At 40.3% G+C, this 15,369-nt stretch overlaps 1 protein-coding gene across 11 annotated transcripts in view; it reads right to left on the minus strand.

Moving 5' to 3' along the window:
- The window catches only part of adgrb2 (adhesion G protein-coupled receptor B2), a 362,907-nt gene that overhangs the window by 183,470 nt on the left and 164,068 nt on the right, over window positions 1–15,369 (minus strand). For 10 of the 11 annotated variants that reach the window (XM_072675952.1, XM_072675949.1, XM_072675946.1 and 7 more), the window contains exons 3-4: window positions 2,957–3,037; window positions 1,062–1,247 (exon numbers count right to left, since the gene is read on the minus strand). In XM_072675952.1, coding sequence (XP_072532053.1) covers window positions 1,062–1,247; window positions 2,957–3,037 — 267 coding nt within the window. The remainder of the gene's footprint in view (window positions 1–1,061; window positions 1,248–2,956; window positions 3,038–15,369) is intronic. The other variant, XM_072675953.1, reaches the window with a different exon arrangement.

Consider the following 15,369-nt stretch of genomic DNA (forward strand, 5'->3'; position numbering starts at 1 on the left):
TATAAGTATAGCAATATCATGATCAGAAATCCATTTAGTATTAGTTTTTGCACTGTGGGCAGGTGCTTCGTCCAGTTAGAAAAGGATATCAGCTTCTCCAAAAAATCTTAACAGCAGATGGGAGCATGAATCACTCTAAATTCTCTAAAAGCAGATGATGTGGCACCCCAAACCATCACAGATTTCACACTGGACACCTTGGATGCTTTGCTTCTCCACTTTTCCTCTAGCTTCTAGGACCTTGAGTCATTTCCAAATGAAATGCAAAATTTACTTTCATCTAAAAGAGGATTTTGGACCACTGAGCAACCGTCCAGTTCTTTTTCTCCTTAGACCAGGTATGAAGTTTCTGACACTGTCTCTGTCTCAGGAGTGGCTCGATATTAGGAATGTGGCAGTTGTAGCCCCTTTCCCCAGAGATGTACTAATACCAGTAAATCTGCTATGCAAGTTAACAAATGCCGGTGCTGGCTAATGTACTGCATGATGGGTAAGGTAATTTTGCCCACCCAGACAAAGATAGCTAGGCTCTCTTGGACTCCTGACCACTTTGTCTGAGGCATCACCTGGAGATCAAAGTCATGCTCCCCTGATGAGAAACTACTGATTTTTTTTTTTACCCCCGTCCAACAGTTGCTGTGAAAAAGGACATTTGTGAGCAGAGCATAGATGGGTCAGTTACCTACATACAGCAATTTACAGACAATAATTTGCATTTGTAGAGCACAGGATCATTTATTAAAAAAAAAAAAAAGTTGTATTGCAAAATCTCAGTGCATTTTGGCTGTGCTAAGATGCACTGATTTACAAAGGCATGAGTGTGAGCTGTCGTAAAAATGACTGATCACTGAACGATGGACAGTAGATCAGTATTTACGCCATGCTTGAGGAATAATTTCCCACAGCCTTTCTCATGCATTACTCTTTATCTCTTCCCGTGTGGTGACAGACAGCTGATTATATGTGTTTTCAGTTATGCGCCTAAGTGTGCTGTGCTCATGCAGTGCAGTTTCAGAGTGATTATGTGTGTATGTGTGGTTGGGGAGGGGTGGGTACTCTACCTGCTTGATGCTGAGGCTCACCTGGGCAGGTGGCAGTGTTGTTGCAGAGGCGCGTCTCTCTCAGCGGGCCGCTGCACAGCGTCCCGTATGGAGAGGACACACAGGAACGGGTACGCACCTGCCAGCCCTGCCCACACGTGAGTGAACACACACTCCACTGAGACCATTCCTCTGCTGCTGGGTCACCTATTGATAGACAAAGAAATAGAGTGAGAGAGTGACATAAAGAGAGAGAAAGAGAGATAGAGATATTTAAAATATTATGCTGTCCCTAATATGTGCAGCCCTTTACACTGTGTGAGCATTCCAAGATAAATGGGCCAATAGAAATGATGCAGAAGTACCTAGAATAAAATCTTAATTGAAATAATTTATTAAAATAATTAATTAAATAATTAATTATTAATAAATTAAAAGACCTTTTTTCTCAGCCCTAAACAAGAAAACATGCAAGGGCAGTGATGGATGCACACAATAAGACTTAATCCACCATAAACATATTAACATAAACATATTTAAAGGTTGGTATGGATTGGGCAAAAATGCTGTCTGGCAAGCTGATCAAATACAATAATAACCATAATCAGTGATCGAGAGACATGAGCTTTAGGGAAGCCTAAATGTGGACATAAAAGTTTGTTGCCCACAACACTATCTCTAGAAAAAATGTTTTTTATAAAAATGATCAAATACTGAAGAAATAAAAGTAATAAAATAATATGCAAACAAAAGATGGAGCCCGATTCTGAACAAGATTTGCTATGAAAAGGCATTGAGAAACCACTGCTATCTAGTTACAGTTATGTGTACTATACAGTTTATATTATAATAAAGTATATAATGTAGTATACAGTATAATGTAATCATGGGTAATAAACATTTGCAATGTAGGCTCCCAAAAAAAAAAAGAAAACCATTATGACTGAAAATGCCTGTCAAAGGTCATGACAGACCACTATACATTTAAAAGGCAGCTTAAGATAAAGCTAATAGATTACATGCTATTAATGAATAATAAAAAGCCCTTTTCTCATCAGAAGAGGTCAAGGCTGAGGTTTTGCTCGCAGTTAAAATATCATACATGCCACTGCTTTAGAGTGCAGACCTTCAATAATACATAACAGCTTTATATAACGTTCCATGTGAGCTGTGGCGTAACGCTTAAAGTGAAGGGAACAGGCAAGTGAACAGGTGCGTGGCAGAAAAGGCCCGGATAAACAAAAGGCTCCACAAGCTTCCGCTTTAGTTTGCTGATAAGGTCAATAATTAGCATTTCTGCATGCTAGGTGTCTCATTCACACACATGGTTTTCAAAGACTCATGAAGTGTACACGTAATCGAAACAGAATTCCAAGTGCCAGCGTCAGTCCTGCTGTTTTTATTTTTATTTTTTATTTTTTATTTATTTATTTTTTTTTTTTTGCGGCTAAGGGTAAGAGGAGGAGCACAGAGACATTAAGTAGAGTAGGCAGCTCACAAAAAGGCCCAGATGCCCAGGGCTCAAGAATTTTTCTTTTGCGTATGTATGAGGCCTGTAGCAGCCGAATAGAGTGTCCTGGGACGCACCCCGCCCCCCACACACACCACCAGACAGCCGTTTCCAGGCTCTGCCCAGCCCTGACAGGCCTAGATACGGCTGGCTGGTGAAAGGAGGGGGCTCTTTTTGTTGTCTGTGCAAGCTACGTCCTTGCGTGGAGGCAACATCACAGAGTGAATGGGCAAATCAAATTAATTGCACGTCTCATAATCACATTACATCTTCATTTGCATGAGGGTGAGTCAAGGCTTAGTCTCCTCTGTGGTGACTGGGGGACAGAAAGGGGTTGCTGGGGATTTTTTATGCCAGGGGTTTTCCACTGTCAAGATCGAAAGTCAAGGGTGGAGCTCAAGCTCACCTGTCTGAGCCTGGAACACTCCTGGCTGGTCAGCTGACCTGGGCCTCTGGGTCTTCACTTTCTGCTCATCATCATCAGGATCTAAAAACAAGCCGAAAATAAACACATCTCTACATTATTATGCTGACAAATGCTAATGTACACCACTGCCTATGACACAGTACATGTGAATCAAAACGTACACATACGGTGTTCAGCATATACTTCTGGGTAGCATGTTAAAGCTAGCGATGGTTGTTTGAACAATTTAATCATTTAAGCACAATCATATTTACTATTAATTTAAAAAATAAGGTAAGAACTGTGTGATGACAAACAGTGGCATGCACATGTTTGGGTATCCCTGTTCAAAATATCTGTTCCTGTGAAAATCTAATTGAGCAGAAGATGACCTGATTTTAAAAGATGCACAAGTCAATGCTTTTAAGCTGTATTACTACATTCCAGCTTAAATATACTTAAGTAACCAGTTCCAAAAGTATTATTAAAATATTACTGAAAAATGTATGTCCCTTATATGAAAAGTATTATTTTAAAATATACTTAAATACACTTTTCTTTTACAAGGGTTATCCTGCTGCAGAAACCATCCTCCACGCATCTTCAGTTCTTTTGGGGTTTTTTTTTTCAGAATTTGCTGGTATTTCATTTATTTGAACTTTGCATCAGACGATATATGAACAAGCTAGAACCCTAACAAGCTAATTACAGTCTGAGACCTGAGGAGAAGTTAATTAAGAGCTTAAATGCCTTAGTGTGACCAAACATTTGCATGGTGATCCTTTCACTCTAAGATCTTTAAGAGTTCATCTTCTACTCAGCTAGCTATTGACATCAACAGTGATTTTGACCAGTACTGACCAAAAGGTGAAAGAGACATTTTACTGTTTGTGGCAGTAGGCTGTTTGAAGCTTGGTTGATAGTATTATCCTACAGTATAGCGGTTAGGCTACCAGTCAGGATTGTTTAAGCACTGTAGATATGGCGTAACTGCATAATGGATGCTGGGCATTGTAATGAGAGGACATAGAAAGACATTAAAACAATACAAAACTGTGAACTAAACTGGTGATAAATACAATGCCATGCTACCGAAGATGCAGAACATAACAAATGACCCATGAAACAATAGGTTAACTAAGGCGCTATTGTGCAGGGGTGTCACCCCCAAGGGTACGTCTGCAACATATATCCCAAACATATGTTTTTCTACTCCATTTCAACTACACTATCGGACCTTAAGGACTATGTTGTGCCTTTAGGAGCACATCTGCACTGTCTGTATCTTGGTGAGCAAAAACTTACCTGTACAGTACCTCCTTTCCTGACAGTGTAGCATATGAAGTTATCCATATCTGATACTGATGTTTAGTTCATCTGTTATATGTTATATGAATCATGAATGCTTAATTAAAACAACACTCACTTAAAAACAGCTCACACAAAAGCACTGACACACATACTGTAGATTTGTATATACATTCTCTACACGTACCCGTGCTTTATGTATCGAATATCTAATCAGGAGCAGCTTAATGATGGACTTCATTTCTGATGAATTGAAATTCGATTATAAATGCTTTAGTTCAGCTAGTCTTTATTTGGCTAAGCCTGCTGACCAGCAGCTCATGTAGGCTGAAGGAAAATTGCCATCTGGAATGGTTTTTAATGGATCCAAACTTAATTCCCTGATTAATCTTAATTGCTCATTGGAAGTCTTTAACAGGACAAGAGGTTCATCTGAAATGCCACTGGTGCACTGCAAAGCCAGACACAGTGCAGGTGGGCGGACACAGCAGGAGCGGCCACCCATACGAATGTGCCTCTTTATAGCGGCACTCTAAAGTTCACAATTAAGTGGAGAATAATTGTCTCCCGTAGTCGGAAAAGCACACGCAACCCATGTTTCATTTGTGCACTTGGGGTTTCCTTTCTTTTACCAACTGCTCTGGACACACACTTAAGGAATACTTTCTAGTTAAGGCACTTTCTAGTTCTCTAAGGAGATTTCTATTACAGGGCATGTCACATAAAACTGAACATTTTCTTGCTTTGTAGAATGTACTGAAAACAACATTAACTTATTATATCATTGCATATTAATATGTTATATAATATATTATTTAATATATTATCTGATTGCATATTCTATTACTAAAGAGTAGCCGAACCAGTTTGAATAGAAGTCCCTGTAGTTCCTGAATAATATGCCTTGGTGTGTACTAAGCCTTGCTGCGTTAGTGCACCATTCACATCTGAGCCATACAGTCCACATATAGTGAAATGAAGCTGAAAACCATCACGCTGTGTTTGTGAGGTCACACAAAAACACATTTCCATTTCACCCACTCTGTCTACAGCAGTGTAGCCAGACACACTGATGAGCACTGAAGCTTTTCACCCAATACTGGGTGCAACATTATGTAGCAATTTCACCTTAAACAGCTTAAATCATTTTGATGGTACACCGGCCATCGAGGCCTAGAAGGCTTCTACTGCACTATGTTACTTTGATGGAGCCTTGGACTTTTTTTGCGAGAATTGCATAACGCTCAAGTCATATTTGTGTACAATCCAGTAATCTTCCTCTACCATGTCAGGCTACATGGTTCTTTTATCACTACTTGTCAACAACTGTCCATGAGGGGCAGCTCACAGTGCGATTTGTATGAACAGCAGTGGTGTAAAAGCAAATTACACTCTGCAACTGTAGGGGGAGCCGAGTCGAAAAAACGACCAATTCTTGCTTAATGCTGTTTTAACAGCTTATCAGAGTTGCCATCATTTACATATATCAGTCTTCAACAGACAGTATCATTATCAGGGCTAAAGATGAAAAGTGGTAATGTAAAAAAATCATCATGGTTGTGGTATGTAAACCTACACACATGTTACGAGTAAACCTCAAGGGAAGCTAAAATACCAGAATATGTGTTTTCTTGTATGTTTGTCTGCCTTAAAAAGGGGCAGGAAAATAAATGATCTTCTGTGTGAAGCAGCCCTTCATAATTTGCTGGAGTTCTGCTTTTGCTCTAAGTGCACAAACCTGCAAGGCTACTAACAAATTAGACTTACATGACAGAACAGAGGATTCCCTGTCAAAGGGGGAGAATTTGAAAAGAAGAGCAAAACAAAAGATGACAAAAAGGAACCTCCGGGGCACTTTCTAAATTACCACTCAAGACATGCACTCAAAAGTTAATGGGTGTTTAGAATAATTCACAATCACGAAACATCCCCAACAGGAACATAAAATCTTCTTTTATTCAACATGATTTATATTTCAGCATGCCCACAACCCTGAAGCTAAATTCATCTTAGTCAAATCCACCAGGAACCACAAACCAATTCTAACACCAGTCTACCACTCAAATCTGTTCTTATCTTCAGCATTCAGACTCTCCCTCACTGCCGACAGCAGCAGACCAGACCTCCCAATTATGATGGAATCATAGCAGAAGGTATTTCCTGCATAGTCTAGGTGTAATTGTTTTGAAAGGTTGGCAGCGTTACACGAACAGTCCAGCCCAACTCAAACCTAATTATTCCAAAACATCCTTTAAGCCTTTTCGAAAACTGTGACCTTGATTGAGCTCTCTTTCGTAACTGTAACAAGGAGAGGGTGGAGAAAACTGCCAAAAACCTCCCAGTGCATCTTTACACATGGGCTGCTAACTCCAGAGAGTTCCCCCACATAGACTCTGTCAAACGGGCTTGATTAGCAGCGCCCCCCGTGGGGCTGACGCTAATACGCTTATGATAGCTCAGACACGCACCCAGACGATCACGCTAATTTACGTTGTCACGGGAGCGACAATAACACTGTCAGGGAAGTCAAGGTTTGTTTCATCTCTTTTTCTGCCTCTTTTACGCCCCCCTCTCCTCCCTCCATTCGTTCTTCCCCATGTTTCTTTTGTTCGTACTGTTCATGGGCCTTCACCTCCGTCCTAGATAGAACAGAAAAAAGAGTGACAGAGCAAAGCAAAGAAACAAAGGAAAAACGCGGATATTTTATCTTTATATCAGACACAGGGCCTGAGGGGCAGTGCAGGGGGGCAGGCCATAAAGCTCCCTTATCAGTCCCATTGATGGAGTCCATGCTTTCACTCGCTCTGATATTCCTAAGCACACTGCCCTCCCTCTCCATCATTGTGTCCTCTTCGATGCATTTTTTACTCTGTTCCCATGTCTGGTCAAACAAAAGAAAAGCTGCTCTTATATTTTTATATTTTTCTTAAATATTATATCTTATATTAAATATTTTAGGCTAAATACTTTAGATGATTGTTCAGATCCTTCCCCTGTAGTCAGTGCTTGGTATTGACTTTTCTGTGGAGAGTATATCACCTGTGTTTGCAATTGAACACAATTGTTTGCATCTAAAGTAGCTGAAATACACTAATTACAAGTGTCTAGATATTTTGATTGCATACATAAATGGATCAGATATTTTAGTCATAGTTTCCTGTCTGAACAGTCCTTATTCAAGAGTTTGTTTTTCTGAATTTGTAACCAAAGTCAAAGCCCTGAACCCATATGCTGTATATAAGACACCATGTATGTTTTCATATTCCGCTGTGAAATAGCTCCACACTGCAGTCAACAAACTGCTCTGTAACATTCTAAAAAGGCTCCTCACTGCAGCTGGGAATAATGCTTCCTCTCAAGGTTTCTTCCTCTCAGTGTGAGAGAGCTTTTCTTTGCCACTGATTTGTGACACATTTGTTGTAAAAAGTTCTATACAAAGACATTTTAATTAAATTGAATAATGTCAGATAATGGCATCTTGAGTGTGCAATAGCTCTCTCTTTGCTGGAACAAAGTAACAATAAAGAATCAGAACTGAAACAGATTTTAAATCATCTATATCCAATCCATTTAAATATGAATGGTTCCTTGGGACATCCCTACCTTACTTCCAATCACAGTATCCGAACACTAATCCATGAATTCCAGCTAGATGCAAACAATTGTGTTCAATTATACACACACAGTTTGCATACTCTCCACAGAAAAGCTAACAGTGGTATAAAGCAGCCCTTGCCTCCATAAGCATTGAACAAACATTTAAAACTATTTCACCTAAAATATGAAAATGATCGATCTTCTTGTCACACACCTTTCACACGACATGCTAAATATAATGCTTAAGTATATTCAGGAGTCAATTTTTGGTCTAGCAGACTAAGACACTGACACTATGATCCAAGGATCATAAAAATCAGAATCCCCGGTCATACTGCTTGCCATCAGCAGCTAGAGTCTGAGAGAGCACAAGTAGCTTTACACAAGCATCTGTTGACTGTTGTATCAGAGCTGGGGATCCTGCACTTATTTTTGAGTGCACTAGCTGCATCAGAGCAGTTTGAAAAGAGGTGGGGGCAAATTTCACATGTATCTAGGGTGATGTGCTAGTCTTCGCCCTCCTGGTGGGGGTAGTAATAGGGGGAGTTCATACCAATGGGGATTGGGTAATTGGCCTTCCAAATTGGGTAGAAAATGGGGTAAAAATGAGTAATGCCCATTAGTAACAAATTAAAATATTGGACCTTTCAGGCAAAGCTTTACAACCTTGTCTGGATGACAAAAGTGATCTAGAATTACTTCCACTGCAACAAATAAACAAGATACTGTCTTTTAGTGCAGTAAAATAAAAAAGGGTCCATTAAATCTTTAGTTCGTCAGAACTGTGAATCACTTTCTGGCAGCACAGTGCTGGTTGTTAGGAATCAATTATTTAGTATCTAAGCTGTATAAAACATGCAGATCCCAGATACCTGCTAAGCCTGCTGTTACTGTGTGGGGTGGAAGACATGGTGTCTTGCAGGCTACCTGGTTTGACAGAGTGGATGGAGAAACACAAAGGAATCCTATTGTATGTTGTTGTTTAACCCTTGAATGCTGAGGCAAAGCAGAAGCTACATATGTCTGCTTTTATGTGTCTCATTGCTTTTAATGACATTGTGCCCCTTAAAGCTAGAAATTATCAATGTGGTTGCTTTGCTGGTGTTTAACAGAGCAACAGGTCTTGTACCTTAGCGGAGAGGCCCTTACACGAACCGTCATATCCCTATGATATGTTTCTAGTACTGCAAATATCCCTCTCTTCTCTGAAACAGAAGTGCTTCACAGAATGAGTCACTATCCTAGAATACCTCCAGCCATGCGGTGGTGGATTCCACTAATGCTACCAGATGCTATCTTATAAACACATTCTGTGTACTCTGCAAAGAACTGAAAGACCGAGGTTTCTGGACTTTACATGTTTTAGTCACTTGTGTGTGTGTGTGTGTATGTGTGTGTGTGTGTGTGTGTGTGTGTGTGTGTGTGTGTGTGTGTTTTAGAGAGCCAACAGTTTCAGCAATAATTGAAAGGCTGAGTTATTGGCCAACCCCCTCCTCCACTCCCACTCCCAGTTTGTTCTCTCATGCTGGAAATGAATTAAAGCTGTTAGCTCAAATTGAAGCCGTTTAATTGGTCTAGCCTTAGAGGGTGTCTTTATTATTTGCTGGGGCTCAAGTGGGCTCTGTCCTCTGAGGACTCCCTCATCTATCCTCAACAATCAATACACAGCCTGGCCTCTTAAGGATGCTGGCTATACTCATCAGTTACTGGCTCAAAGCTGCACTGTACTATGTGGCATGTTGAAACTCCACAGCTGTCTTTTATCAATAGCAGTGCAAGCCTAACCATACCTCACATCACCCCCCTCCCCCTGCATGAACGCCTATAGTGACTCTCAGAATCAATACACAGTGACACCTTCACCATAGGTCAAATCTAGGTACATTAACCCTGTGAAGTCCCAGTGATTTCTGCTGAGAACAGAATTATGATGTTATTCAATAGAATGTAAATTATGAATAGAATTACAAAGACATAGCAACGATAGTTTAAAAGGTTAAGCTTATATATAAGGACCAAATGAATCAACCAAATGAAGTTCCATCTCAAGTGCCACTCAAGATGCACATGTTTTCTGTTACAACTGACTGCTTAAGTGTAGTAACACAGAGAGTGGTACTTCTGGTTATGTCTCTAATACTTTAGATACTTACTTCTTCTGTAAGTAGACTAGACCCTTGAGTCCAGACCTCCATATCATTACTTGGATGGTGAAAATCTGAAAATGCTCCTAAGTTCTAAGACTGAATCTTTTTCTTTGGGGATGGAGGTGATCTCTCATGATAACTATACACACACTGAGTGTGAGCATCTTTTAGGAGAGCATGCATAGGAGAAAATCTAGCCTACAGACTGAGGAACTGTATATTTGGATATATATTTTCTCCAAGAAAATAGTTCACCCACCAGACATATCTAGCCAACAGCATCCAGTGGTCAGCATTCTGTGACCAACATTCTGTGACCACTGATGAGAATAGCACTGATGTGTCTATCTGCTCTGTGGTGGTCCTGTGGGGTGATGTCCATTGAAGAACAAGATGAAATGAGGCTGAACAAAGTATGCAGAGAAAAAGTCTGCCTGTAATTGTAAAACCACAAAGGCCTTCTATAAGGTAAGTGAGCTGATAAAATGGACAATGAGTGTAGAAACAAGGAGGTATTTTTAATGAAGTGGCCAGTCGATGAACGTGTGTGTGCGTGTTGCATTTTGTTTTAAAAAGTGCCATAAGATTTGTGATTTGAAAACGACAGCAGGTGTCAGAATGTAAAATACTATAGACTCTAATAAACGCTTCTAGGCAGCCTAAAAGCAAACAAGCAAACATGGCTGCCTTATTTAATGGAAAACAACATTGAGCAGCTGAAGGATAATGTGTCAGCACTCTGTGCCTTAGCAACACAAACAAAAGCCTAATGACTCTCAATCTACCACTGAATCCACTGAATCAACAGTATTGGTGTGTGAGTTAGACAACAGTGTGTACTGGACCCCTCCTATCCGAGCCCGTGTGAAACCCAGACTCTTGTGGAACATCATCGACTGTGAGGCATCCATCCCTTTCTGACCAGGTCCAGCAGTTATCGTAACAAGAGCCTGAGCCTCAGCCTTTACAAGGCTCCCATGGGCTGCAGACGGAGTGTAAATAATATACAGGCTTCACTTTATCATGCTGTGCAAGGCCCTTGCCCATAAAACAACCGTAATCTGATCACAGAGCACCAAAGACAAGGGGATTTAGATGTAGACAAGACAAACAGCACTAGAAGCAAGCAAAAGGATCAATAAGGATAAAATCAGTGATAACTGACCTTTTCCTAGCTTTAACGCTTGTTAGAATGTCTTGGGGCCTTCAAACTGCACGTTTGGAGACTGACATCCTCTCCTTCTCTCCTAGCTTCTTTTGTCCATACATTCTCTTTCTGCTTGTTTACAACAATGTAAGTGTGCTGGAGACATGAAGAGGTCACATTACTCGAGATATAGAGTTCCAAACATTGCCCCCCATTAATAAACTCAATGTACGGTGGCTTTGAATGTTTTTAAGGTATAAATAGACTCACACTGGCTTCTGATGTGGGCACGATTTCTCCTTTAAGATCCCAAAGGTCAGCTTCACAATTACGTCAGATTGTTTTACAGTCCCAGATTAAACTAAAAGGAGACTGTGCCTTTGGCTTTGGCTGCTCCAGGTCTTTGGACCAGTCTGTCAGGTGACAGACAGGCATCATTAGAGAATATATATATTTTTATTCTGATAAAAATGCCATGTGGTTATAAACTACCAGGCTATGATGAGGGCTTGGGTCTTGTGTGAATGTTGGTGTATGTTTTTATGTATGTGTGTGTGTGTGTTTCTGTCTGTCCTTGTTGAGAAGATTACATCTGACTCTATGAGTCAGACAAAGGAGGTGATTTACTCTGACTGCCCACATCTCTCCGCTCGCCCCATCCATTTCCTGTAGCTCTGTCAGAGAGCAAGGGGGTTGGTGTGCCTGTGTGTGTTTAAGATTAGTTTACATGTGTGCACTCGTGTCCGTTTTTGTCTTCTTCACATGACTGACCCATCCTGCATGACTGTGGCAGTGTGGTCACTCAGGTGTGTGTTTTCCTGCTTCTCTGAATATGTGTGGGAGTGGAGAATAGCTGCTATGTGAGCTTGGACAGGCTACTGCAGATGCATTATATGGACAAAAGCATTGGGACACCTACACATGACACCTACGGGAGCTTTTATGACATTCTATTCTAAATCCATAGGCATTCATATAGAGTTAGTCCTCCCCCTTTGCAGGTCTGGTGAGTCTGGTGGGCGAAGGACTCTGTTCTACTAGCTGATTTTGTATAGCCTATAGTTCATTAGCTTTATCTAAAAACATTCATGTTACCATCATGCTATTGCTAACAGTCTAAGCACCGGCCCAATCGTTTGGAAATCATGAGTATAGCCATCCATAGCGAAGAAGGCATAATTGGCCTCTTTTTTTCTGAATGGGCAGCATGGGTCTCCTCAGCACGCTGCTAGCCAATGTGGGAGTCTTTTAGCTGACATAACAGATTGCATGGAGAAAGGAAGTTTGCATTATCTGAATGTGTTCAGTGATAGGAGGCGTGCTAGCTTGTGGGCTAGAGGGTTGAAATGGGCAATGCCAAAATTTGGGGACAAAAGGTGAGTAATCACATGACTACAAAAGTAGATCTTGGGTCAGTTATCCAGTCATGGATTAAGCCTAGTCCTGTAGTCCTAGTCCTAGTCCTGGACTACATTAACCCTTCAATAGGAAATCTCTATTTAGAAAGGTGTGTAGTCCAGGATGAGGCCAAATCCCAGTCTTGGAAGCCAGCCCATTATAAATAAAAAATGACAAAAGCTGACCTTGAAGGCATATGGTTGGACTGACCTAAAGATATATCTTCAGATTTAAAAGCACCCAGCTCAGAGAATATAAAGATCACAGTAAGTGCAAAATCCCATGGACGTTAATGTGTTAGCAAAAGTAATGTGTTACTTTTGGGCCAGATTTTGCAGATATGGCGAGCATATGTCATGGGCACTCAGCTAAGCTTTTTTTTTTACAGCATATACACATACAAGTCTATTCCTCCAACCACCTTTTTACACAGCCCACACTCTGGACATTAAATTTGAGAGGGAGTGAGAGAGCGAGAGAAAGAGAGAGAAAGAAATAAGACTGGCGTAAAACCTGCTTTTTTTTGGACAAAGACTGGAGCTAAGAAAGAGGATTTAGTGGTTTGTCAGTTTGAGCCAAAGTCGTTCATTGTTGTACAAGGCCAGGATTTAGAGAGAGAGAGAGAGAGAGAGAGAGAGAGAAATAGAATAAAAGTCAGATGAAGAGTACAAGAAAAAGATGCACAGATTTGATCACAACAGTGAGGAAAAATGGGGATTTCGTACACACCAGGTGTGCAGAAGCATGTCCTTAGGGAGGTAAACTGTGTGTGTGTATGTGTGTGTGTGTGTGTATGTATTGGAATAGCCAGGGCTGAGCTCTGATGCCTGATATATATTTCTGGCTTATGTGCAAGTGATGGCATATGAACAGCAAGGCACTCATGGACATGTGTGTGTGGGTGAGTGGGAGTAATGTGTGTATTCAAACACGTTTCCTCTGTTTGTACTAGGATCTGCATGACAGATTACAATTCAAAGGTACATGGATATATTTTTCCTCCCTGTGTGTTTGTGGGAAAGGGAGTGCTGTACATCTTTAATGTGTGATTTTAGCTGGCTAGCGCATGAATAGTGATGGGCAATACTGCTCAGAATCTGAAAATCAGATTTGTAGTTTGTGTCTCATAACTTCAAACTAAACACCAACATAGTATCAACAGTTTAGAGTTAATACAGTATTTTAGGGAGTTGATGTATTTACTGTTTGCTGTCTTTTTATCACCTGGGTATTTTTACACATGAACTTTGGCTGTGTTTCTGGACAGCCCAAAAAAACACATGAAATCAGATTTTTGCATATGGGATCCAAACCTCCACATTTCGGATTTGTACAGATGCTTCTGAGTCTGAACGCTCAAATGTTATATGAAAATGTTAATGCTGAAAACTCTTTGGGATGCACTAGGCTACCTGTTTCAGCTGCATATCTGCCCATTAAAAAAAGAATGCATTTTAGTAATATAACATATATCAATGGAGCATCTGTGTGAACTACTGAGCATTAACATGAGTTTTATGGAGCGGAAAATATAATGAGTAGTTGTCTATAAGTAATGCAATGGTGCCAAAAGTCAAACTTCAGAGGCATGTTATCAATTACCTTTAATAGGTTACATAAGTCAGCTATGTGCTTGCTGGAGTGTGATGTGACATGTGTAGGTGCAATGGGTCGCTTACAAACCACTAGAGTGTCAGAATGGTGTATGTTTATACTTCTCATCCAACCACAATCATAATCACACTTTCCGGATGGCCAGTTTATCTGGATAGGGTTTAAAATTAGAGTAATAAAGAGAAAATAAAATAGGAGTAACAAGGAAATTTTTAAAATGTAAAGAGTAGGAAGTACAGATTATAACGTGAAAATGTAAGGAGCAGAAGTAAAAAGTTGTCTGAAAAATAATTACTCCAGTAAAGTATAGATAATTTCTATAATTTCTACTTAAGTAAGGTACTTAAGTAAAGTATTTGTACTTCATTACTTGACACCTCTAAAGCACAATAGCCGCATCGCAGGATGTGCAATGTCATGGCATTCTGGAGAAACCTGATGAAAATCCCTCTCTTTACTATATATCGCAGAACATGAAGCAGATCTGTTCAGTCATCAGTCAGTCACCGGTCACCTCACCAGATCTGTTGAAAAACAAATCTAATTTGCCTGAGGTCTGAACACAGTTTTAGATGACGCTGCCATAAGGGGTCTACTCTACCACGCAAAATTATGATGAAACTGAGTTGGCTTGGCATGAATGTCGCTTGAATTTCAAGGTAAAATAGCGAAAAATAGGATACCTATCAGACTTATCAGCACCGCGTATGAAAGTGACCCAAATCACAATTGGAAATGTCAAATTCCATGTGTTTTTGCTGTTCACGTATGAAGAAAAAGATCAGACATTTTTACCCACCGTGTGAACATACAAGCCCATGTCATAGTGTGTTTTTTCCTCCTGGGAGACACTACTTGGACATGCCTTTTCTGGACCCAGCTCTTCCCTGTTTCTGTCCTTCCATGAAAACACACACACACACCTGCAGCTCACTCTTGTCCTAATATTTGTGTCTTAAGGTGTAGGCTGTAGGTGAGGTAGTAAAAACCTTGTGAGTACAGAATGCTTCTTCTTCCGAGTTTTTACATGCACATTCAAGAAGGCCTGTACTTGCATGTCACATAACAAAAAGATGCACCTAAATTCTATGTTTAAAAATGTTTAATTAAATCATTGTCACTGAATTTTCTTACGAACAATCTTGTCAACTCCAGGTGTTTCCACCACTTGGCAAAAGCTAATCAAATTGTGGGTGATTGAA

This window comes from Salminus brasiliensis, chromosome 3 (assembly GCF_030463535.1).
Source record: "Salminus brasiliensis chromosome 3, fSalBra1.hap2, whole genome shotgun sequence".
Lineage (NCBI taxonomy): Eukaryota > Metazoa > Chordata > Actinopteri > Characiformes > Bryconidae > Salminus > Salminus brasiliensis.